This window comes from Giraffa tippelskirchi, chromosome 7 (genome assembly GCF_054371585.1).
Source record: "Giraffa tippelskirchi isolate mGirTip1 chromosome 7, T2T-mGirTip1v1.2.pri, whole genome shotgun sequence".
Taxonomy (NCBI): Eukaryota; Metazoa; Chordata; class Mammalia; order Artiodactyla; family Giraffidae; genus Giraffa; species Giraffa tippelskirchi.
The window spans coordinates 10,250,214-10,273,609 of NC_137281.1; the positions used below are offsets into that span (position 1 = coordinate 10,250,214).

The 23,396-nt window shown below is 61.4% G+C and overlaps 2 protein-coding genes across 7 annotated transcripts in view; one reads left to right on the forward strand and one right to left on the reverse strand.

The window, feature by feature from the left end:
* Positions 1-456: 456 nt before the first annotated feature.
* Positions 457-9,718, forward strand: NKPD1 (NTPase KAP family P-loop domain containing 1). 5 transcript variants are annotated; one of them, XM_081515773.1, is made up of 5 exons: positions 2,990-3,102; positions 3,937-4,007; positions 4,860-4,966; positions 6,122-6,253; positions 7,611-9,718. In XM_081515773.1, exons 4-5 carry the CDS (start codon positions 6,232-6,234, stop codon positions 9,419-9,421), a joined length of 1,833 nt encoding a protein of 610 aa, XP_081371899.1. In that variant the 5' UTR covers positions 2,990-3,102; positions 3,937-4,007; positions 4,860-4,966; positions 6,122-6,231; the 3' UTR covers positions 9,422-9,718. The 5 variants fall into 5 exon arrangements, with proteins under 5 accessions (XP_081371897.1, XP_081371896.1, XP_081371895.1 ...); XM_081515770.1 differs by lacking the exons at positions 3,937-4,007; positions 4,860-4,966 and adding an exon at positions 2,109-2,259; XM_081515769.1 differs by lacking the exon at positions 4,860-4,966 and having other exon boundaries at positions 2,695-3,102; positions 3,937-4,386.
* A 3,999-nt stretch (positions 9,719-13,717) lies between these two features.
* PPP1R37 (protein phosphatase 1 regulatory subunit 37) overlaps positions 13,718-23,396 on the reverse strand; it is a 36,329-nt gene continuing 26,650 nt past the window's right edge. Inside the window, exons 2-13 of one of the 2 annotated variants that reach the window (XM_081515798.1) lie at positions 20,702-20,799; positions 19,633-19,678; positions 19,254-19,354; positions 18,780-18,899; positions 18,439-18,589; positions 18,193-18,348; positions 16,785-16,897; positions 16,008-16,149; positions 15,755-15,921; positions 14,935-15,655; positions 14,511-14,601; positions 13,718-14,419 (exon numbers count right to left, since the gene is read on the reverse strand). In XM_081515798.1, coding sequence (XP_081371924.1) covers positions 14,519-14,601; positions 14,935-15,655; positions 15,755-15,921; positions 16,008-16,149; positions 16,785-16,897; positions 18,193-18,348; positions 18,439-18,589; positions 18,780-18,899; positions 19,254-19,354; positions 19,633-19,678; positions 20,702-20,799 — 1,898 coding nt within the window. In that variant the 3' untranslated portion in view covers positions 13,718-14,419; positions 14,511-14,518. Of the gene's footprint in view, positions 14,420-14,510; positions 14,602-14,731; positions 15,656-15,754; positions 15,922-16,007; positions 16,150-16,784; positions 16,898-18,192; positions 18,349-18,438; positions 18,590-18,779; positions 18,900-19,253; positions 19,355-19,632; positions 19,679-20,701; positions 20,800-23,396 lie in introns of those variants that run through there. The other variant, XM_081515797.1, reaches the window with a different exon arrangement.

The following is a 23,396-nucleotide window of genomic DNA, read 5'->3' on the forward strand; positions in this document are numbered from 1 at the left end:
TACCCCGTGTGGCTTCCCGCCCCCGGGTCCCCTCCGCCCTAGCCTCAGCCCTGGGGCTGGCCACCTCCCGCCCCGCACACCTGGCAGGGGAGGGTGGCCCCCGGGACAGGCAGCCTTGCCAGCATCGACAAGTCTGGGGCTGCTCTCTGCTCAGCGAGGGCCCAAAGAATGGACCTCTCCCTGGGAGCAGAGCCAGGGGCCCCTGGAGTTGCTGCCAGGTGTGGGGCTGGCCTGCGGGGGCTGCCAGGAACAAGGACGGATGAGTGGGTGGGCCAGACACCCTCAGCTCCCCCAACACACATGCACACATACTCTTGAATACACGCTTCACGTGCCTGACGGGTGCGAGTCATACCCAGAACAATGGTCTAGCTGACTAGTCTCTGGGCAGCTCAGCCTCCATGCCTGCACCCCACCCCCTGCCACCACCTCCCCTGTTTACATTCATAGTATCTGGGGGCATCACCTGTCTGGACTCTGCCGGGCTCTGCCACTCGCTGCCTCAGGTAGGTAAGTATCCCTGCCTCGGAGCTGTAACCCGAGGCTGGGATCGACCGGAATGGGAGGAGGAGGGGTCCCCTTGCCTAAGACCCCCCCCCAGGGGGTGGGGCTCCTCTGCCTCCATAGCGTCTGGTGCAGACACCGCATGCAGCCCCTTCCCCAGCACACACAGCCGAGCCCCGCAGGCCCTGGGTTGCCTCCGAGCCTTAGCACAGGCCTTTCCTGCCTGGCCCCCTCCCCAAACTCCTACTCCGTCTCCGGTGTCCAGCCTGCAGCCTCCGCTGCCCACCACATCCCCTGGAGCCGCTGCTCACTCGTGCTTCCCTGTGGGTCCCCGGCTAGGGGCTGGCACTGTCGGGGATGAGTCCCAAAGGAATCTCGGTCACTCAGCTAAACTCAGCAGGCAGGGGTGGGGGAGTGGGGGAATGGCCCGGGGCCAGTCCTGCCCTCAGGAAGCCCAGGGACAGTCCATAAGGGGCCCCCACAGACCCACCCACCCCTGACTCAAACACGCCAGCCTGGCCTCCTTGATCGGGACAGGGGTAGAGTCCTGAGCTGGCGGAGGACTGGGAGGAAGAAGCTGCTGGGAGGCCTGGTGAAAAGAGAAGGAGGCATAGCTGGGCTGCAGGAGGAGCGGCGTCTGGTCACTGGGCGCCTTGCAGGGCCCGTCGGCTTCCTTCTCTCTGGGTGCCGCTCAGTGGTTGCCTCCCCCATCTCCCGGGGGAGCCTCTGCTGGCCCCATCACCCTAGCAGCAGCCACAGGGAGACCGGACCCTGGATAGCAGAGGGGGCCCCCCTCCAAGGTATCTAAGGTGCCTCCTCTGCACCCCCACCCCCCAAGAATGTCTGCAAGGCGCCTTCACTACCCGGCACAAAACACTGCCTGCAAAGCCCGGCTCTGCCTCCCTAAGACCTAGGGCAGGGACTCCATCGGTCCTGTTTCCTTCTGTAGGGCAGGCCTCACCCCCGCCCCGTGGGGGCGTCGTCAGGGAAAAGGGGGTTACTGTAGAGAAGTGTGTGGGGAGTTCCCTGGTGATCCAGTGGCTAGGACCCTGTGCCCTCACGGCCGAGGCCAGGGTTCAGTTCCTGGCTGGGGACCTCGGATCCCACACGCTGTGTGTTGGGCCCCAAAAGGGGAAAAAGCATGTCCACCAAGCGCGGCTCCTAACGAGCCAGGAACTCGCGTGTCGTCACTTTATGTGAAGCATCTGGAGCAGCCAGTAACTGGGTCGGTTAGCGCCTGTTGCTGAGCGCCAGGCGCTGGGCTTGGCGGACTCCCGACGGCCGCGAGAGACAGGCCCAGATGCCAGTCCACTCAGCAGTGAGGAAGCCGGGCTCAGAGAGGGGAAGTCACCCACCCAAGGCCGCACAGTCCAGCCCGGGAGGAGCTGGCACCCGAAGCTGGGATTGCTCCTTCCCTGGGCCTGGACTCCCAGCTTCCTGCCCGCCCCGCAGCCGAGGCGCCCAGACCTGCAGACCCTGTGGCGGGGCCCTCCCTGGGCGGCACCGAGGCCTGCCGTCTCCGTGCCTTTCCTGGGGCACCCCCAGTCCTGGAAAGTGGAGCGCACCGTACGGGGACTGGGAGGGCTTGCTGGGGATGGGGCGGGGACGAGGCGGGCAAACCGGTCGGGCGGCTGGGCTCCCGGTTCCCAGGCTCCAGCTCCTGGGCCTCTGCGCAGTTGGGCCAGCGCTGACGCTGCCGGACGGAGGGGCTGGCGCAGAGCCGGGTGGGGAGCTGGGGCTGCAGGCTGGCTTCAGGTACGGGAGACCCCAGGCCGGGGGGTGGGGGTTATGGGGTGGGGTAAGCGGGGGTCACGCGCCTGGTCCCCAGCCCTCACCACCCCGTTTCCTCGGCCCCTCGGCGGCCCCCCCAACCGATCCCCGCCTCTAAACAGCATCCTTCCCATCCTTAAAATGGGCGCCTCAAATTTTAAACCCGGTGCCCCCCACCACCCCGTCTCATCCCTAGTTTGCTCTCAGCCTCTCCCAAATCGGACCACACCGATTTCATTTTCTCCCGAGAGTCCCCCTCCCTCCAACCCCTCATTACATCCCTAATGCCCCAGCCGTGGCTTGCTGCTCCCACCTCTCATCACTGTGCTGGTTTCAAAGGGCACCAGCCCCCACGTCCCACAGCACAACCCCCCAATACCTAGTTCCCCCTTGGTTTTACTCAGCCACCCAGCAGCTCCCAGCCCACCTCGCTCAGCACCCCCATTGTCCCAGCCTCTTGGAAATGCCCAGTAGCTCCCAAACACCCCAGATTACCCCCCTTAACACCGTCCAACCTGGGGCCTCGCCATCTGCCCCCCAACCCCATCCAGACCTCCCACTGTTACTTGGAGGAGCACCTGCCCCCTACCTGGGTTAACGCGGGACCCCAGCATCAGGGAGGGGGGCTCATCCACGGCAGGACTCAGGGAGCCGCCCTGGGCACCCAAGGGCGCTGGGCACTGAGCCAGGCCCCTGCTGCCCCCTCCCTGAGCAGGCCCCCAGCCACCATGCACCAGCACTACACCGTCCACTTCGCCAAGGGTGCCCTGCCCCCCCGGATCGCCACCAAGCGCTACTTCTTGGACCCGGAGTTGGGGCACCGAAAAGGTAGGGGTTCATTTTGGGGGGGTCCTGGCAGCAAGGAGGAGTGGCTGAGGGGGATGGCCAAGCAGAAGAAGACCCTCAGGCCCCAAGAGAGAAAAGCCACCAGCACTCACCATAGAGGCGTCTGCACAGGAGGCCGTGGGGGACCCTGGGAGGCCCACCTGGCCTGCCCTCCTCCCCCAGTGTGGGAAGAATTTCCTCCCCAAGTCACCAGGCCTGGGGGGAGCCGTGTGGTGGGAGGGAGGGGTCAGAGGGCAAGCCCCCCCCCACAGTGAGTGTATGAACAAAGTGGGGGTCCAGCCTCTCATGGTGACCACAGGTGCTCCTGCTTGGGGTGGGGAGGGGGCAGTTATCGCCCACCAGGGCTGATTCAGTCTCCTTGGGGTCTCCCAGAGCAGCCCCCTTCCCGAGGGCCTCATCTGAGCTCAGGTGTGAGGCCCACCCCCCTTTCCTAGTCCCCACCCTGTCCTCTCTCTGCAGTCACCTCCCATCACTCTGGCCTCTGGACCAACTGGGCCAGCTCCCAATGGAGTATTCTCAGTGCCTGCACTGGGGGACACCCCGAGGACTGGGGAATTTGGGGGAGCAGGAACTCCGGGACAGCATCCCCACTCGAGTCCCTGACCTGGCTGAAGCCCAGGCCTCTGCACCTCCTCCCCTTCCTCCCACCCGAGTCGTGGGAGAGTGCAACGCGAGGCTGCCCCTCTGCCGTCACCCCCTCCTCATCTCCCTGATTTCTCCTGAGCCCCCCTCCACCTGAAGACCCAACCCAATTCCTGCCAGTGCCCCCAGGGCTTGGGGACCCAGGCCCAGTCACCTCCACTTCCTTCCTTCCAGGATGCTGTCATCAGGGGTGCCACGACCCAGCGGCACCTGGCGCCCACAGGCCGTGTCGGCCACCCCCCCAGGCATGCAGGCAGCTGGCCTACCACGGCCACCAGGGGGGGCGCGGTGGCTGTCACCGGGGCCCCCAGCACCCCACCCAGCAGCAGCAGCAGCAGCAGAGGCGGCAGCCCCACCCCCCGCCTCCCAAGCCCCCACCGCAGCGGTTCTGCTCTGTTCACGGGGCCCAGAAGCGGCTACCTGCAACCACCATTGCCCCCGTGCAACCGGCCAGCGCCCCCCAGCTGCCCCCCACCTCACTCACCGCGGCCAGCACCCCGGCCATCGGCGGCCCAGCGCTGCCCTCTGCAGCCGGCACCCTCCTGGAGCCCAGCAGGCCCACGGACGCCCGGCCCCTGCCCGCCCCCGCAGCCTGCGGCTGCTCCTTCACCTCCTACAGCTCCGGTGCTCACTCAGCCTCCCCTTCCCAGGCTCTGTCCCTGCCACCTTGCTTCCTGCCTGGGCCTGGGCTCTGTCTGGAGGGTGCTCATCCCTGACCCTGGGCCTTGGGGCAGCCACCGCCGCTTCACCTGTTGGGAGCCAAGGGTCCCAAGCCAGGCCTTGTCCCTGGTGTCTCGGCCCCGGGCTGGCCAGTGTCCTGGCCCCAGCTCTCTCCCTCTGCTGACACCCTTGCTCTGCTTCCTTTCCCCCCAGTCCTCCTGACTTGGGGCAGGGAGTGATGAGCACCAGCTTGCTGGCCAGCTCAGGGGTGGGGGAAATGGGTCAAGTGTGCGGCTGCAGCCAGAGATGTGGAGTGGCCTGGGAGATTCAGAGAGCAATGCAACCATGGGAGGGGACTGGCCCTCTGTCAGTGTCGTGATTGACATTGACAGTGACATCCAGCCACTCACTCATTCATTCATTCATTCTGTGACTAGGTATGGACACCTACAGGAGTGCCAGGCTCTGTTCTGGGAGTGCCCCGGGGAGCAGGGCAGAGATTGCTGCTCTCGTGGAGCTCACATTCTGTAGGCAGTTGGAGGAGGCAGGTTTACAGGAAACAATAGGAAAGGTCAAAAGAGTGTCACTGGGTGATAACCACGTTGGGGGAAGGATAAAGCAGGGAGAGGAGATGGGGTCTGCAAATTAAGCAGGGTCATCAGGCAAGACCCCATTAAGTTGACATTTGAGCAAAATGGGGCCATTCTCTTGAGTCGATGGCAAATGCACTGACTCTGAGGTGGCTGGTTCAAGGGACAACAAGGAGGCCTCTATGAAAGCGGGCGTGTCATCCCCACCCCCCACTGAGCACCTCAAGGCTGGCCGGTGCCCCCCCACTGCAACCCAGCTCTACCTTTCTGGCACCCCAACTCTGGGTCCAAGAAGTGGTGCTCAGTGGGGGCCCAAAGAGGGAGAGCAGGCCCACTCTGGAGAGTGGGTTGTAGCACTTGTGCATTGAGTCCCTGTGCTGGGACTCAGACTGGGCAGCTGCGCCCTGAAGGGCCACCCCAGACCACGACACAGACAGAGCACCTGGCCTCCACCAGACCCTTTGACACTCTCCAGCGTCTCTGCACCCCACTCTTAAGAGGAGGGGCAGGGCCCCCCAGAGGCATCACTGTGCCTAAGGCCGTGTGGAGAAAGGGGCCAGGACCAGAAGCCGTGTCTTTGTGGGGCTTAGGATCAGTGACTGTGGGCACCGGGGCACAGAGAGGGATCAGGGTAAGGGGTGGACAGGCAGCTGAGGAGCCTGTGGCTGTCCGGGCCCATCCATGCTCGAGCCAGGCTGGCAGAGCTAAGAAACTGACACGGCAGGGCCTTTGAGTGTGGAAGGCGGTGTCAAGTATCTGAGGGCCTGGGAACCTCAAGGAAAGTCAGTGAGATTTTTTCGCAGGGGGACCATGATGAGCCTGGTGACCTGGTGCGTGGGGCCAGGGCAGCCATGTTCCCATGCACCTCTGGGTACGGAGCCAGGACCCAGATGGGCACACCTGGTCCTGGAGGAGGGGGCTACCTGCGGCCGCAGAAACCTGTCAGGGGCTTTGGCCTGAGTCGCAGCTGGGAGATGGGGAGGGGGCTGCCAGCAGAGCAGGGAGAGGACGAGCACTGTGGAGAGCAAAGGGGAGGAGGGCGGTGCCTGGCCAGCCTCATTGACTCGGGTTTCCCCACCCCACCCCCTCCCTACCCCCGGCACCCCCAGACATCTTGACAGAGGATGACGTCTACTGCAGCTGCCTGGCCAAGACTCTCTGCCACGTGCCTGTCCCTGTGACTGTAGGTTTCTATGCCCCCTTTGGCTGCCGCCTGCACATGATGCTGGACAAGATCACGGGTGAGGACTTGTGGGTATTCAAGGGAGACGGATTAAGGGAAATGGAGCCTTGGGTCCCTGCCCGGCCCCAGGCTTCCCCAAGACCTGCTCGCCCCTGAGGTCAGTCAGCCCCATTCCAGAGGCCCATAAGTCAGCATTAACCAGGTCCCTCCCCATGCCATTGCCCCCCTCCCCCACCAAATCCACTGCAAGGACTCTTTCTAAAATACACATCTATGAGAGACTTCCCTGGTGGTCCAGTGGTTAAGACTGCATGCTGCCTCTGCAGGGGGTGCATGTTCCATCCCTGGTCAGGGAACTAAGACCTCACATGCCACGCGCTGCAGTCAGAAAGTTAAGCAAATAACAAAAAATAAAATACACATCTAGCCCTGTCCTTTCCCTGCTCAGAAGCCTCCCATGGCTCCCCAGCACCCTTGGGAGAGAGCACCGGTTCCTCGCTGAAGCTACAGGCTCTTGCCATGTCCCTCCTGGGCTCTGTACTCCTCAGGCCCATCTCCTCCGCCCGGGCCCAGGGCCAGGCACCCACAAGACCCCTGACAGCTAATGTTAACTGCAAACATGAGCTGAAACTTAACCAGGTTCAAACCTGCTGCAGCTCAGCCCCCAGCCCCGATCACCACCAGAGAAACCGGAGGTGACTCACCCCTGTGTGCCCGGCCCTGGTGAGCACCTGCTAAACAAGCCCACATCATGCCCCTGTGTTGTCACAGAGCAAAAAAACAGGGTCCTGGGAGGAGAAAAGATCTGCCAAAAGGTAAAAGCAAACAGAGCTTCTGGTTCACTCACTCACCCTCCCAGCAAGAAGGTCCTGCCCCCAACCTCTCACGATCCAGTCCTCTAGACCTTCTCCCAGCACCCAAGGGATGCGGGGTGGCCAAAACAACCAGGGCCCTGCCCTTCCTGGGCTCACAGACCAGCGCGAAAGACAGACCTGTCCCCAGACAGGGATGATCCAGCATGGGCAGGGCTTCAGTGGAGGAGTTCAGGGTCACCTGACCCAGCTTTCCAGGGAAAGCTTCCTGGAAGAGGTGACAGCTGAGCTGAGAGCTGGAGGAGGGGCAGTAAGCCAGGAAAATGGGAGCCAGGGGGTATCCTTTCTACCCTGCATTTCTCTTCCTCAGCACCTGGCTGCCGCAACCCATCCTCGCTCCTCTGGGGGCTCTATTTCTGACCGCCTAGCCCTCCTCCCCACCCTCCCCTGTTCAAGCCTGGCTCCAGGCTTCTCCTTCCGCCCTTGTGCACCTGCCCAGCACTTGGGGATGGCCGTGGGCTCCCTAACATCCAGGCCCCCGTGCTGGCCTGAGCCGGTCCCGTCCGCTCACACCGTCCCCCACTGTGCCCTCGGTCCCCGCAGCACTGATGCAGCAAGAGGCAGCCCAGCGCGAGGCTGAGGAGCTGGAGCGCGTGCAGTGGCGGCCGCGGCACGTGCGGGGCTGGGCCTTCCCGAAGCTGCTGTGGTACCTGGTGTTCCTGCAGCCCATCATCACCGAGGTGCACCTGCGCCGCAAGAACGTGAAGTTCCTCTTCATCCGCTTCAGCGCCTGGCAGTACGCGGGCACCGACAAGCTGTGGGCCGGCCTGGTAACCACGCTGTGCGAGGGCATCCGCCACCAATACGGCGCGCTGCCCTTCAGCGTGTACTCAGTGCTGGGCACGAAGGCGGCCACGACGCCGGGCTTCCACCAGCGCGAGTGGCAGTGCCGGCACCGCGTGTGCCTGGCGCTGCTGGCCCTGCTGGCCGTGCTCAGCCTGGGTGTGGGGCTGCTCTACCTGTCGGTGGGTGCCCGCTCGCTGAGCCACCGCGCCACCAACAGCAGCCTGCTCCGGGTGTTCGGCGGCGCGGCCACCACGCTGTCGGGCTCCGGGCTGCTCATGGCTGTGTACTCGGTGGGCAAGCACCTGTTTGTGAGCCAGCGCAAGAAGATCGAGCGGCTGGTGTCGCGCGAGAAGTTCGGCAGCCAGCTGGGCTTCATGTGCGAGGTGAAGAAGGAGGTGGAGCTGCTCACCGACTTCTTGTGCTTCCTGGAGATCTACCAGCGGCGCCGGCTGCGCGTCGTGCTCGAGGTCACCGGGCTGGACACGTGCTACCCGGAGCGCGTGGTGGGCGTGCTTAACGCCATCAACACGCTGCTGTCCGACAGCCACGCGCCCTTCATCTTCATCCTGGTGGTGGACCCCAGCATCCTGGCCGCGTGCCTCGAAAGCGCCGGCTCCATGAAGGGCACGGCCGACAACGGCTACCTCTTCCTCAACCGCACCGTCACGCTGCCCTTCTCGGTGCCCATCATGGGCCGCCGCACCAAGCTGCAGTTCCTCCACGACGCCGTGCAGAGCCGCGACGACCTGCTCTATCGCGAGATGACGCGCAAGCTGCGGCCGCTGGGCGGGGCCGGGGCGGGAGGCGGCGAGGGCGCGCAGCTCCTGGCGGTGCAGACGCAGGCGGGGGGCGAGCGCGCGCAGAGCCGCATCGACGCCGAGGCGGCGCGCCGCATCCGCGAAGCTCTCTTCTGCCTGCACGACGAGCGCGACTGCCTCTACGAGTACGTGCCCGACAACGTGGTGTCCATGCGGCGCATCGTCAACACCGTGCCCATCACCGTGCGCCTGCTGCAGCAGCAGCAGGGGGACTTCGGGGGCCCCTCGCCGCGCCAGGCCGTGGCTTGGGTCGTGCTCGCCAACCAGTGGCCGTGCCGCCTCAGCTGGGCCCTGCAGTGCCTGGAGGACCGGCAGCAGACCGGGGGCGCGCCCGAGGCCCGCGCGCGCCTCTGGGACGTGTTCTGCGACCACAGCCGCGAGCTGCACACCATGACCAAGCCGCTGCAGAACGTGCTCGACCTGGACGGCGACCCCGAGCTTTTCGAGCGCTTCCTGGGCGCCGACTTCCCCTTCACCGTGGCTGAGGCGCAGAGCCTCCTGCGCTGCACCGTCAACCTGGACCACTCCATCCGCCGCCGCATGGGCCTCATCCGGGCCGTCAGCGCGCTCAAGCCGCCCAGCCCACCCAAGTCCCCCGCTCGCGACACCCCGCACGCCGCCAACGGAGCCAACCATGCCCCCGGGGCGGCCCGGGCAGGCCACTCTGCAGGGCACGCCCCTGTGCATACCAGCGAAGCCCACCATCCCCGGGACTGGGCCCAGGGGGGCAAGCCCAGACCCATGGTTTGAGCTCCTTTCATTCAGGGGCAATCCAGCCCAGGTGGGCCTTGAATGTAAGACTTCTGGGCACAACACTTGCATCTGCCCAGATGAGAGTGTAGGGGCCCTGTGTGGGCTCAAGACCCAGGAGCCAGTGTCCAGAATGGGGCCTGTGGTGCCCATATTTCCCAGATGAATCTGTGAGCCAGGGAGAGCTGTAGGCTGTAGCCACCAGGAATGGGACAGCGTGTCAGTGTCTGAGAGCCGGGGCAGAAGGACCCATGAGGAAATCGGGGTTCAAGTGCAATAAATGAAAATGTGAAAGCCCCCTGATTGGTCTTCCTTGATGAGGGCAGGGAAGCTGAGAAGCAGAGATGGCCCTGGCCTCCCCCGCTCACTGAGGACTGGGCACCAGGCCTACCCTGTCGTGCCAAGTCCACTGCATTCCCAGGAAGTCAGGCAGGCTCAGCTGGCAACCTGCTTGCTGACATCCCAGAGGCGGGAGGGGCTGCGGGGGTGACGGGTGAGGCTGCGGAGGCAGGGGCGATGAGGGCCAGACGGATGTGCTCCTTGACTCAGTGGAGCGCACCCAGGCCTCAGGGGATCCAGGTCCCTGTCCCCACACCTGAGCTTGCCCCTCCGTGGGCAGGGCAGGAGCTGGCATTTCCGAGGGCGGTGTCCCCAGTGACCTCAGCAGGGTGCTCCACTCTCAGGTGGCTCCTCCCCTGGCATAATGGGTTAATTAGGCTTCGCTGGCACCGCAGTCTGGAGGAGCTGGCGGCACTGCCTCCCCTGAATAAGTAACTGTCCAGGGGGGATGCCTGCCTTATGGGTCACTCCAGGGCCACCAGATGAGCCTCTTGAGGACAGGGAAGTTGAGGCGCAGAGATGGGGCACATGGAGGCAAAGTGGGGGGCCTCCTAGGGCCAGCCTCCACCATCATGGCTCACCACCTTCCTTTCCATCTCAGGGACAGAGACCTAGGCTGGGGGCACCACTCCTCCGGGCAGCTTCCCAGTTCTCATTGGTCAAACAGTCACAAGCTCAGGCCTATGGTGGCTGGCCCAGTTCAGTGGCTGGGGGGTGGAGGTGGACCTGATTTCTGAGCCAGGGCCCTGAGAGCCCAGAGGACCATCCCAGAGGGAGCCAGGAACTCTGTGAAGACACTCACCCCCAGGCTATGCAGCCTAGTGGGGGTACTGCCCTCATGCTGTAGCTCCAAGGTTGGCCAATAACTGCTTCAAAGTGGACATGGGGCAGAGAATCAGCCTGTGACTTAAAAGGAGCTGCCAGTACTGAAGCACTGGCAGTCCTGGCAAGGCTGAACTGGTGGCATAAACCCCAGATATGCTGAGATGTTTTCCAACAGCAGGGGGAGAGCCTGCTCAAGAGAAGCCACCGCGGAGAGAGACACGGTCCTCGTGACACTTTAGATGGGTGTCTGCATAGATGTGCTGCTGTAGGCAGCATGCTTCCCTTCCCTTCTGCTTCCTCAGCCCACTTGACTTGGGCAGTCTAGGCTGCAAACAAACTGGCCCCAGGAGCAGGGTGCTGGGGAGGCAGAACTAACCTGTAGACTTGGTTGAAAGTCAGGAGTAGGACTGAGGCCACCCCCGCCCCGCATCAGGCCCCAGGAGGAAGCTGCTCCCTGTAACTGGTGTGCATCAGTGGTCAAACTGTTGCCCAATTTTATCTTAGATTCTGGCCATGTGCCTGGCAAAACTAGAACTTTCGGAGACTAAAAAAACATCAAAAAACCAAACCAGAGAGGATATCAGAGGGGCTGGGTGTGGCTCCCTGTCCCCTGGCATTTACCGGTCCTCTGTAGTTTGGGGCTTTTGCTGGGAGCTGGCACCTAGAAGGGAGTGGAAGTGTGTGTCTTTTTCCCATCGTGGCAACGGCTTAAGAGGCAGGCTTGCTTTTTCTCTGCTCTCCTCCCCCTCCTGCCTGCTGGACGCAGGGTCTCCTGAGGACCTAGGGATGGCAGAGCCACCAGAGGGCAGGGTCCCGGCTTGCAAGAGTCACTTCATGGAGAACAGCTGTCTGCCACCCGGAATGCCCACGTGCATGAAAATAAACATCTCCCATGTTACGGTATTGAGATCTTTTAAGATTTGGTACATCAAGCTGTTGTGAAGGACTTGTGTGTTCACAACAAGCTTGGGTGATACTTGGATGGCTGAAGGCAAGGAAAGAAATACTTGGCCAGGGACTTCCCTGGTGGTCCAGTGGTTAGAGCTGTGAGGCTCACCGCCAAGGACCAAGGTTTGATCTCTGGTCAAGGAACTAAGATCCCTTAAGCTGAGACACGTGGCCTTTGAAAAAAAAAAAAAACACCTTGGCCAAAGGGATCTACCTCCACGATCCAAGATTCCTAAAAGTCAGAAAATCAGGAGCACTGCAGAACTGGTCTACTAGTCTCCTGGGGCTGCTATAACTAAATTCTACAAGCTGACTAGCTTAGAACAGCGGAGATTTATTTCCTCATGGTTCTGGAAGTCAGAAGTCCAAAATCAAGGAGTTGTCAGGGCCATGCCCCCTCAGAAACCTGGAAAGGGAACCCTTCCTCGCCTCTTCCAGCTTCTGGCGTCCTTGGCTCGTGGTTACGTCACAAGCCCTCCATCCTCACGAGGCCTTCGGTGTCCTTACATCTTCCCTGTGAGCACATCTGTCCCTGTCTCCAAATTCCCCCTTTTTGTATTGGATCAGGGCCCATCCTATAACCTCATTTTAACTTGAATACCTCAATAAAGACCCTATTTCCAAAGTCCCATCTGAGATGTGGGAAAGGATCACAATTCAACCCTGGGTGAACAGTTGGAAAGGCTTAATTTCTCACCACAAGCTGAAGTGAAGGGCAAGGACAAGGCTGGCGAGAGGACTCCAGACGTTCCCAGGCACCCCGTGAGGGGGAGGCTCCTTCCCCATGACCCACCTCAGCCCGGTCTGTTAATCACCTGGCCTGGAGGTGGAGGCAGACAGCAAAGGGGATGGGTGAGCACCCAACACTGCTCTAGGCCAAAAGCCCCCACCCGGGTTGACTCCTGGGCAATGGCTGAATTTCACCAAAGACCTACTGACATTTTTAGGGAGCTGTACTGACAATACCCCAACTTGGCAAAGGACTGTGGTTTCTCAGCACTTTGAAACAAATTTCGTACTCCTGGGTCTCCCCAGGAAGGGGAGGCTGGAGGCAGGGCAGTCTGGAGGGGCTCATCCCTCCACTGGGTCACAGCTGTACCGGTCAGAGGATGACGCTGCCCACAGCCTGGAAACTGAACACTGTGTGGGTGTCTCCCCGGCTGCCAGCAAGGCGGGTGCCATGGGCTGGTGACCAATGTACATGTCTTCCCCCAGCTCTTTGCCCAAATGAGAGGGAGTCCTGGCTGTGGCTGCCCTAAGGACAGTTAGGACACTGTAGTGGTTGGTGACTCAAGGTGTTCATTGGGCAACTGGGACAGGAGACCCCCCAGTTTGTGTAGGAACATAAGGGGCTCCTGGTCATCGATATTGTGATTCTCATCATCTTTTCACCGCATCTCTTCCTGACCTGAGCTGGCCTCCCACACAGGAGAGGAGTAGGTGCAAAGACCTTCCCCTTAAGTGGTTCTCACCTTTTCTGAAAGGTGACTCAGATTTCCCAGAAATATGTGCCCGACAGCCCTCCAGCCACACCTCGGCACCTGTGGGCAGTGACCAGGCGACCAGCTGGGCTCCGGGGTTGGGGCGTTCTCCTGCCAGGATGTCTAGGGCTGACATGGCTGGGCTGCTGTGGGGCTGGGCTGCTGTCTACTCTCCTTGGGCCACTTCCTTGGTGGCTCAGGCGGTAAAGAACCTGCCTGCAATGCAAGAGACCCAGATTCAATCCCTGGGTCGGGAAGAGTCCTTGGAGAAGGGAAGGGCAACCCACTCAGGTATTCCTGCCTGGGAAGTCCCATGGACAGAGGAGCCTGGGTGGCTACAGTCTATGGCAACACATAGAGTCTGACCGGGCAGAGCAATGACCTCTGAACCCGAGCTGGACCTGAAGCTGGGAGGTATTCAGAAGGTATTTCTTCAGAAGAGAGGGGAGTGGAAGCACGGATGAACCAGCTGTGTCAGACACAGAGGAGCCTGGGCTCCTATGAGGAAGGGGCGCCAGGGCGGCGGCTGTGGTGGGAGACCCAGCTTCTGCCTGTCCTACCTCGGGGCTCTCCTCCGGGATGGCCTCCACACATCCCCGTGGATGCTCCGCAGCCGGGACCTGTCGCACCCCTGCCCTCCCCCTCCCTCTGCCCAGAGCCCCCACAGCGGAGACCCAGGATCAGCGCAAGAAGACAGCAGGCAAACGGGGAACCCAGCTCTGGTTTATTAGAAAAGGTGTGAACAGAGTTGCACCGACAGGAGCAGCCCCCCCCCACCCCCCCGGGTTGTAGTGCGTCTCAGGGCGCAGCCTCCCGCGGCCCGGACAGCAGGGTCTCCAAGCCCTGGCTGCTCCCCACCCCAGCTCCCTGAAAGATTTTATTGCACTTAAGATAAAGAAAGCTCTGATCCTCGGCTCCCGTCTCCCCCCACCCATCCCAGCCCAGGCCCCCACCCTGCCTGGGGCTGCTCCACCAAGTCCAACCACCACCACCACCACCGCCACCGCCACCGCTCACCGCCCCTCCCAAGCCGTGCCTCCGCCTGGTCCCACACCCGGGGCCCGGGGGGCCATCCGCCACCACCTAGGACGCCTGCCTCCAAGGGGCATGCCTAGCCAAATGGGCCTCGTGACCCCGATGACCTTGGAGACCGCATCCACTTCCTCTTCCCTTCCACCCCCAGCCCAGAGTCTTCGAGTGTCGATACATAAATAGAAGTGCTTCAGTCAGGGTGGGGAGGGCCACTCCCCATAGCTCCTGCACCCCGTGTAGTGTTGCTGTGTGGGGGGGTCCCAGGAAGGGCCCCACCCCCTGGTGTCCTGGGCCTCAGGAAGCTGGGGGTGAGGGTGAGCAGATTCTCATGGCTCTGGCCTCAGCTCTTCGAAGACCGACAGGTAAAAGGGAGCTTAGGGGGGAGAGTAGGGGGAGGGGGCCTGTCAGAGCCGGGGCTCTGCCACTGGCTCCCCGGCCCCCTGGGCCCACGGCCCTCACCGCACCTAAAGTGTCACAGTGTCTCCTGCCCAGATTCCTGACTGGCTTCCAGAAGCAGCTCTTCGAGCTCCTTCTCGTTCTTGGAGCAGCTCAGCTCTGTGGGAGGGTCGGGGGAGAAGGGTGGGCGGCCTCCAGTAAGGTGGGAGGGCTGGGGGCAGTAGCCCTTCCTGAGCCAGACTCGCAGGGGAGCACAGGTCCGGGGACCACTGAGACCCTCAGACTCCAGTCAGCAGATCTGACATGCCCCCCCTCCAAGGGGCTCCCAGGGACCCAAGGGAGTAAGGCAGGGACCAAGAACCCAGTCCTACTTGTCCCTGTCAAGGTCCACTTTCATCAAGGGGAAACTGAGGCACCCCACAGGCGGATGCTCGCCCAGGGTCACATGCAGCACCCAGGGGCCCTGCCACCCAGCCCCAGGGCGCCTCTCACCGTGTTCCAGGCCACAGCTGCCCACCTTGGCCTCAGGCCCCGGGGGCGGCTCTGGGGGCAGTGCAAGGGCGAACTCGGGCTTCAGGCCGTTGGGCAATGGTGGCCCCGACTGGGGTGGCTCCGGCGGTGGCTGGGGCTCAGGCGGCCCGGGGTCCGGAGTGCTGGCGGCCTCAGTGGGTGTCGGGACAGGTGAGGTGGGGGGGGAGGCTGAGGCGGGTGGGGACGCAGGACCAGGAGGGGCGGGGGCCACAGGAGGCTCTGCCCTCTCGGGTGGACTCTCCACCCGGGTCACCACAAACACTTTGTGGCCCCAGCCCGGACTGGACACGGAGATGCGCTGCTCTGCGGGGGAGGAAGGGCAGCCTGGGGGGCTCCTGTCCCCAGGGCCCAGGGAGTCCGTGGGGGGCACCAGGGCGGGGCAGGGGGCCTCAGCCCTCTCCCCATCCGCCTCATCCCCGTCCTCCCCCTCAGAGTCCGAGTCTGAGTCTGAGTCCGGCCCGGGGCTGGGGCCCGGCGCCCCGTTCTCCTGCGCCTCGGCGGTGGGCTCTTCCCCGGGCTCGACGTCAGGCTGGGGCTCGGTGATGGTGATCTCGGGCATGGAGGCCGACAGCTGCAGCCGCTGCTCCTTCTCCTCCTGCTCCCGCGCCAGCACGAAGTTGCGCTTGCAGCCGTTCTGGATCTCGGCGAGCAGTGCCTTCTGCGTCTCAATGAAGCTCTTCACCTGCGGGCGGAGGAGGGGGCAGGGCTCGGGCTCTGGGTGGCCTGCACGCAGCAGTCCCCGGCCCGCCCCCCACCTGCCGGCAGGGAAGAGTTCACTCACCGCCTCCTTCTTGGGCTCACGGTCGAGGTCCAGGCGCAGCAGGGAGTGGTTCACCTTGAGGGCCAACGACAGCGCCATGAGCCCGCCTGTCTTGATCTCATTCTCCCGAAGGTCCAGTCTCAGGAGGCGGGGGCTCTCGGCGATGAACTCCGCCACTGCCACCGCGCCTGGGAGGGGGACCGCAGGGGCTGGCCACGGGCCCACACCCGGCTGGCCGCCCCCCGGCCCGGCCCCACCATCCCCCGCGCCCTACCCTCGCACGTGAGCTTGGTGGAGGCCAGGCCGAGGCGCAGCACGCTGCGGTTGCCGATGAGGCCGTTCTTGAGGTTCCGCACGCCCTCGTTCCCAATGGGGTTGTGGCCCAGGTTCAGCGTCTCCAGGCTGTGTGTGTGTGGCTGGAGGGTTGGCGCATGAGAGCCAGGAAAGGCCCAGGAGGCCAGTCAGGAAAGAGGTAGCCTCTCCTTGGCAGTGCCTCCAGTCCAAGCACCAGTGCCTTCCTGCTTCGGGCCGAATCCCTCAGGTATGCAGGAATCTCCCAAGTGCCAGCTGCCCCGTCCACTCCCCAGCCCTCCGAGTGTCCAGCCAGGCCCCTCACCCCAGAGCCCCAGGCTCACCCTCTGACCTCGCCAGCCTCCTGAGGGCTCTGGGCACAGGTCTGGCTGTGGGTAATTCTTAACCTGGGTCTGAGTCCAAAGCAAGCAAAGTGGGCTTGCTTTGAATACCACGATGTAGATTCAAGACTTACTGAAGACTTCCAGGAATGCTAACTTTCTATGCAAAACGTTTTCCCTTGGCACAAGGCACTGTCGTACTAGGCTGTGGTGCTGGGTGTGGAGAGGCAATGAAGGAAGGGCTACGCTCCTCAGAGAAAGAGGGAGCAGGAGCTGGAGCAGAGACCAAGCAGGGCTGGCGGGAGAGGGCAGGTTCCCCAACTGGCAGGATGAGCCGGGACCATGGAAGAGGAGGAAGAAGGGGGACAGGGGAGGTGCTGAAGGGGCCATGCTGCCCCCTCCCTCTCCAGCCGACTCACCAGTGTCATGCCCAGGAAAGCCATGCCCGTGTGTGTGAGCTGGTTGTTCCACAGCACCAGGGTCGCCAGCCCCTTCCTCTGCTCCTTGAGACCCTCGCAGATGTAGGCAAGACCTGCGGAGGCCCGTTGGCAAGTCTTGTCTGTGGCCCGGGAGCCACCTGTGATTGCACAGAAATGCCTGCCCCAACCTGCCCAGCCCCTCAGGCTCCGGCCCCACTACCTGGGACCTGGTACACACAGCTTCCCGATCCCAGGGATCATTCTTCCTCTGGGTAAGTAGATGAAGGACTCCCCCACCTGCCTTAGATCTTCACTCAAATCTTGCCCACTCACAGGACAGTCCTGGCCAGTCTACCCTAAGCAGACAGCTCTGTCCACCATCATGGCTTTGTTTTTCTCCAGAGCATGTCTCATCATCTAACAGACATTATTATTAATGTATCTTGGCTTTGTCTTTCCTGAGGCAGAGGTCTCTGCCTCACTCACGGCTGTGAACCAGGAGCCAACAGGCCCTGAATGTGGTAGGTGCTCAGTACTCGTGGTGTCTGGGGCCAGATGCCCTGGAGGAAGGCGCTGGACTTGCTGTTCCATCCTGCACCTCCCTCCCCCAGAACCCTGTCCTCACGGAGGCCAAGGGACTCTGCTCACCAGTGAGCCAGGATGAAATCAAGTTCCTCCCGCTGACAAGGCCCTGTGACTAGTCCCTCTTCACTGCTCACTCATCTTCGGGCTCACTGGGGCTCTTCCCCTAAGATATCTAATACCTAAGCTCCTTCCCGGGCTTCCCTGGTGGTTTAAGCAGTAAAACAATCTGCCTGCAATGCAGATGGGGGTTCAATCCCCGGGTCAGGAAGATCCTCTGGAGAAGGGCATGGCAACCCATTCTAGTATTCTTGCCTGGAGAATCCCTTGGACAGAGGAGCCTGGCTAGCTATAGTCCATGGGGTCATAAAAAGTAGGACATGACTGAAGTGACTGAGCATGCACGCATAAGCTCTTTCCTACCTCAGGGTCTTTGCACTTGGTATTCTCTGCCTGGATTCTTCCCTAGGCTGTTTAAATGGCTGGCTCCAGTCCAGCCTCCTCATCACCACCCAGAGATCCCTGCCTGTACACCTTGAACAGCTTCTGGTTGATCCTTTATCCCAGTATCAACTATCTGGTCAATACTGCACCTCACCCTGAAGGAAGAGTTGAGCTGTTCCCTCCTCCGGAACTCCTCCCTCATTCCCGGTCGGGGCCAGACCCCGGGGTTCCCATAGCCCAGCCCCATCTGAGCCGTCACCACGAGGGGAGAGCTGGGACTGTCCTGGCCACCCCTGTGTCAGCAGCACCACGAGCGACTGGCTGGCCACACGGTGGGTGCTGGGGGACTGGAGCGGGGGTGGGGTAGGGACCACATAACCACCTGAGTCCAGCACGTGGTTGTTGCGGAGGTCAAGGATCTGCAGGGAGCAGTTGAACTTGAGCAGGTTGCCGAGCTGGGCCGAGTCCTGCAGGCCGTTGAGCTTGTTGTCGGCGAGGTACAGCTCCCGCAGAGTCATGTTCATCTTCAGGGCCGTGGCTGGAGAAGCGGGGGAGGGGGCTATGACCGGCCAGGCCTGGTGGACCCGGCCAACAGCCGGAGCCCAGCACGCGCCGCCCCGGGGCTCACCAAGCAGCATGAGGGGCCGCCCCGACAGGCTGGCGCTCTCCAGGTGCAGCACCGCCAGGCTGCTGCGGATGCGCAGGGCGCGCGCCACGAAGGGCGCCGAGTGGTCCAGCAGGGGCGTGCTGCGGGCGTCCAGGTACTGCAGGCAGCTCGTCTGCGAGGCAGGTGCGCAAGGGGCGGGGTCAGGCTGGCCCCGCCCCCCACCAGGGGGCGCCCCCCCCCATACCCCAACAGCCTCCTGGGCAGCAGGGCCACCTGGTTGTACAGCGGGGGACACTGGCTGGTGAGGGAAGGGCTGTGGAACCAGGCCCTACGAGGAGAGGCTGCGGGCCGGAGGTGCCCACCTTGCGCATCATGTGGGCGGCAGCCTGCCAGCCCCGGGTTCCGATGTGCTTGTTGAAGGAGATGTTGAGGTGGGTGGCCGACTCGTAGTACTCGATCATGTCGAAGAGGGCTGAGGCACCCTGGGCAGAGACAGCGGGGCTCGGGTTGCGGCCGCCCGGGGAAGCCACGAGGCAGGGGCTGAGGCACTAGGCTCCCGAAGGCCATAGGCCTGCGCTCAGGCCTGCTTCCCCATGTCTCCCCCTTTCTTAGGAATCCCCCATCCTTGGGGTGAGTCTATGAGACCGTTTCTCTGGGCCCCACCCAGAGTCCAACCCCCCCCCCTCTGGCCGCTCTGGCCGTCTCTCTGACCTCGCTCAAGAGGCCCCGCCCAGCCTCTGTCCAAGGGGGTTCCTTCTTTCTGCTATGCCCTTCCCCCAGACCTCTAAGGGGCAGGGAGCTCAGGGCATGGGGATGGGCGGTGGCGGGCTGCTCACATCTTCGTCCAGGTTCGTCTGTTCCAGATCCACGACCTTGAACTGCAGCCTCTTGAAGACCTCTTCCAGGGCCTCGCAGGTCTTGTAGTCAAGCTTCTCACCTGGGACGAGACGGAGCGCCGTGTGCGCATGCGCATCTATGGGCGCATCTCTAAGCCTGTGCACTCAGGTGTGGGGCGGGGCGCTGGGTGGAAACACGGGCTCCGGGCCACCTCAGGGAGGAAAGGTCCCTGCGCCTCTCCAGGCTCGAGGCACCTGTCTCACCTCAGGGGACGCCCACACCTCTCTCCAGCCCAGCCCTGCCTGCCCTCGGCCACCTCCAGGGAGGCCCTAGCCTTGCCCGCCACCCAAGGGCCTCCGGACCCTTCCAGACACACACCTTTCAGATCCAGACAGTCGATGCGGTGCCCGAGGTCCGTGAACTCCTGGGAAAGCAGAGCGGATGGTGGTCAAGGCAGGACGACCTTTACCAGGCTGTCAAGCTGTCTGTCCCTAACAATGGGGCAGCCAGGGCTCTGAAACAAGCAACCCTGGAACATTCTGGAATGACCCGTCCAGAGGGAAGGCACTGAGGCAGTGCTTTACCAACACAACCAGGGACCAGGGTGGACAGGCGACAGGGCAGGCACCTGAGTGATGCCTAGGGGCGAGCAGGCCAGAGGTACAGCAAGGCCGTGTGTGTGTGTGTGTGTGTGTGTGTGTGTGTGCAAGGCCGTGTGTGTGTGTGTTAGTCACTCAGTCGTGTCCAATTCTTTGTGACCCCATAGACTGTAGCCTGCCAGGGTCCTCTGTCCATGGAGATTCTCCAGGATCTCCCCAACCCAGGGATCGAACCTGGGTCTCCCACATTGCAGGCAGATTCTTTACCGGCTGAACCACCAGAGAAACCCCACAGCAAGGCCTTAGTCATATAAAAAAACAGAACCTGCCCACGTGTCTACACACTTCTGGACAGTGAGTGACTCCTCCATTTATAAAAGTACAGAAAGTCTAGGGGGTGAAAACTCCAAGCTGCCACCAGGGGGCACTCCTGGGAATGGGACTTGGGCAAGAAGCGAAAAACAGCTTGCTTTTTATATCTGCAGTATTTGAACTTTTTTTTTTTTAGAGAATATACATTACTTTTGTCATTCAGACTTTTAAATTTCATATACATGTCTTTTCCCCTTGGGGAAGAGAATTTATTTGGGGAGCGGATGATTCTCGACGAGTAATTTCCTACTTTATATAATTCTGTACTGTTTAAATATTCATGAAGAGTCTGACTGGTTTTACCACGTAGAAGAGGATTTTCAAAGACATACTTACACTAGCCCTTGGCTGGCCAGCTAGGCTGGGGAGGGGGAGTGTTTCGTGTACCCTCTCTTGCTTAGGGCAGACACCACGGGCCCAGAGGGTGCTGGGGGGCACAGGGAGGGCAGCTTCCCCCCAGGGACCACCTGGCATACCTGGAGCTGCCTGAGGAGCTTGGGGATCTGTCTGCAGTTCAGCTTCTGGCAAGCCTGCTTGTAGGCACCAATGACCTCGTCCACGGTCACATTCTGGGCTGCAGGCAGAGAAGACCCAGGCAGGTGACTCTCCACACCCTGGGCCTCATTCACCCATTCCCACCCACTGGCCTCTGCCACCCCTCTCCCCCCTCAACCTCCTTCCAACAACCCACTGAGTTCAGTCCTGCTGTTGAGGCCCCTTGCTGTGATTGCTACTCTGGGGACAGGCCCCCCAGTGCCCCCAAACCAAGTTACCCCGTCCTCCCACACCTCCCCAGAGCTCCCCAAACACCTTCACATAAATATCATACAACTAATACCACGCCATTTTTCTACCTGTCAGCTACTTCTTCCACTAGATTGGGAGCCCCCGCAGGGCAGGACTGGGGCTCCCTTGGTCACCTCCCGGGTCCCCAACACCACCTGGCACAGGGCCAGACCCAGAGCAGATGTCTGATTTGTGGTTTCCTTTGAATGAGAGAATGAGGCCACACTCCGACCTTATGAGGAAGTTGAGCCCAGAGAGGTGAAGCACTTCACCCAAGGTCACACAGTTGGTGAGTGGTGGAGCTGGAACTCAGCCCTTAACTCTGATGCCACACGGCCTCTCAGATTCCTCACTCCTGAAACTCCCTCAGCACCAAACGGGGCTTCCTGTGCCCCAGGGACATGGTAGCAGTCAGAGTCCCTGATATGGCCCTGGCGCCCCAGGGCCGCAGGCAGTGGCTCCCCAAATGAACGAGGGGTGCAGCCCAAACCCAACAACTGCACAGCCTTGTCCTTGGGAATCTCGGGGCCTGTCACCATGCGGAAGGTAGGGCTGGCCTTTCTGTCTGCACAGATTTGCCTTTTCTGGACATTTCATACAAATGGTGGTAAACAGTATGTGGCCTCTGGCGGCCTGGAATGTAATAGTTTTGAGTTTCAGCCCCTTTGTAGTGCTGCGTAGTAACTGTCCAGGTATGCATTTTGTTTAGCCATTCGCCAGGTGTAAAGGCCAGTTTCTGGCTGTCAGAGCCTGGATTTTGCCCGGGGGGCAGCCAGGAGTGCAGGAAGGAAGAGCCCTGAGGCAGGGAGGCATGGGGTCAGGCCTGGATGCAGGGAGCCAGCAGCGTGGAGCGGACAGGGGGGAGGCAGGGCGGGCAGGGGATGGGCCAGCAGGAGCTCCCGCGGAGCTTCTGGGCAGGCATTTCCAGGGGACGCTCCCTGCAGCCACCACTCTGGCCAGGAGCCCAACACCCCAACTCTATCAAACAGCACCATGACTTCTTGGGGAGGAAACTAAGGTCCAGGGAAGGAAAGCTGCTTCCCTGGGGCCAGGCAGCTGGTCCAGGCAGAGCGGAATATCTACTCCAGAACTCTCTCTGCTGTGTTAGGTAGGGATGCTGGAGGAAAGAAGCCCATAGAGGCCCCCAGCTCCGCAGAGCTCAGGTCCCATCCTAGACCCCTCACTTCCTTCTTGGGTGGAAGTGGGCAGCATGGAACCTGAGAGAAGCTGTAGGTGACCAGCAGCCTCCCCCATGTCAGCTGCCCCTCACTGACCCAGTGAGGCACTCTCTGACACGCTATCACGTGCCTGGTGGCTCCCAGCTCTGGGGGAGGGGGGACAGGCACTGGCCTGTCCTCGGGGAATCTATCAAGCGGTGGGGGTGGTGGTGGTGCCCACTGACCCCAGGGGGTCCATGAACTTGAGAAAAATTGCCTCTTTAGTTTCACTAGCTGAACTGTGATGCAATTTAGCATTTCCTTCTTAGTAATGTAAGAGGCAAAAAAGAGAGAAAAGAAACACTCTTTAGCAGACCCTAACACTCTGTCATCAATAGAAAGGGCATATGTTTTCACGTCACATAACAGTTACTGCAGATCCCGAATGCTCATCACTGCTTTGGGAGTTGTCCGAGCTGCTGCTATATCCTGTTATTTCATGTGCCAATGAGAACGAGCATAAATACTATATAATGATTTTAAAGGTATTTAATAAACTGTATTTTAACTGATACCCTTTGTAAATCCCATTTTTTGCCTTTAAGAATCGCTGCTCCATGGGGCTTCCCAGGTGGCACTAGTGGTAAAGAACCTGCCTACCAATGCAGGAGATATCGAGTCGGGAGTTTGATCCTTGGGTCAGGAAGATCCCCTGGAGGAAGGCATGGCAACCCACTCCAGGATTTAAAAAAAAAAAAAAAATCGTCGCTCCAAGAAAGTGTACACAGGCTTTACCAGATGGCCAAAAGGCAAAAACTGCTCCCTGAGACCCACTCCCTTCAGTAACGGTCCCCAGGCCAAGGTGGGGTTGGTCTGGTCACCTCAGATGGGGATGAAGTAGAGACTGGGTACACATGGGGTTGTTAACTAGCACCTCTCAGTATCCTAGACAGTCTACAGGAAATATGAGCCCTCAGCAACCTCTCAAATTGCGGCTGGTCCTTTAGGTGTCCAGCTCCAACATCGCTTCCTCCAGGAAGCCCTCCGGAACTGCCTAGGACTTCTGGCTCCTGATGTCCTCTGAAAGCCTATCCACTGGGCTGGTCTTTGCTCTAAGAGGCCTCCTGATGAGTCTGAGGGCCAGGAGCTCTTGACCTTGCCACCTCCACACCAACCATAGGTACCATCCAGCCACTCCTTCAGCAAGGTGCCCATGGGGTTTTGATGC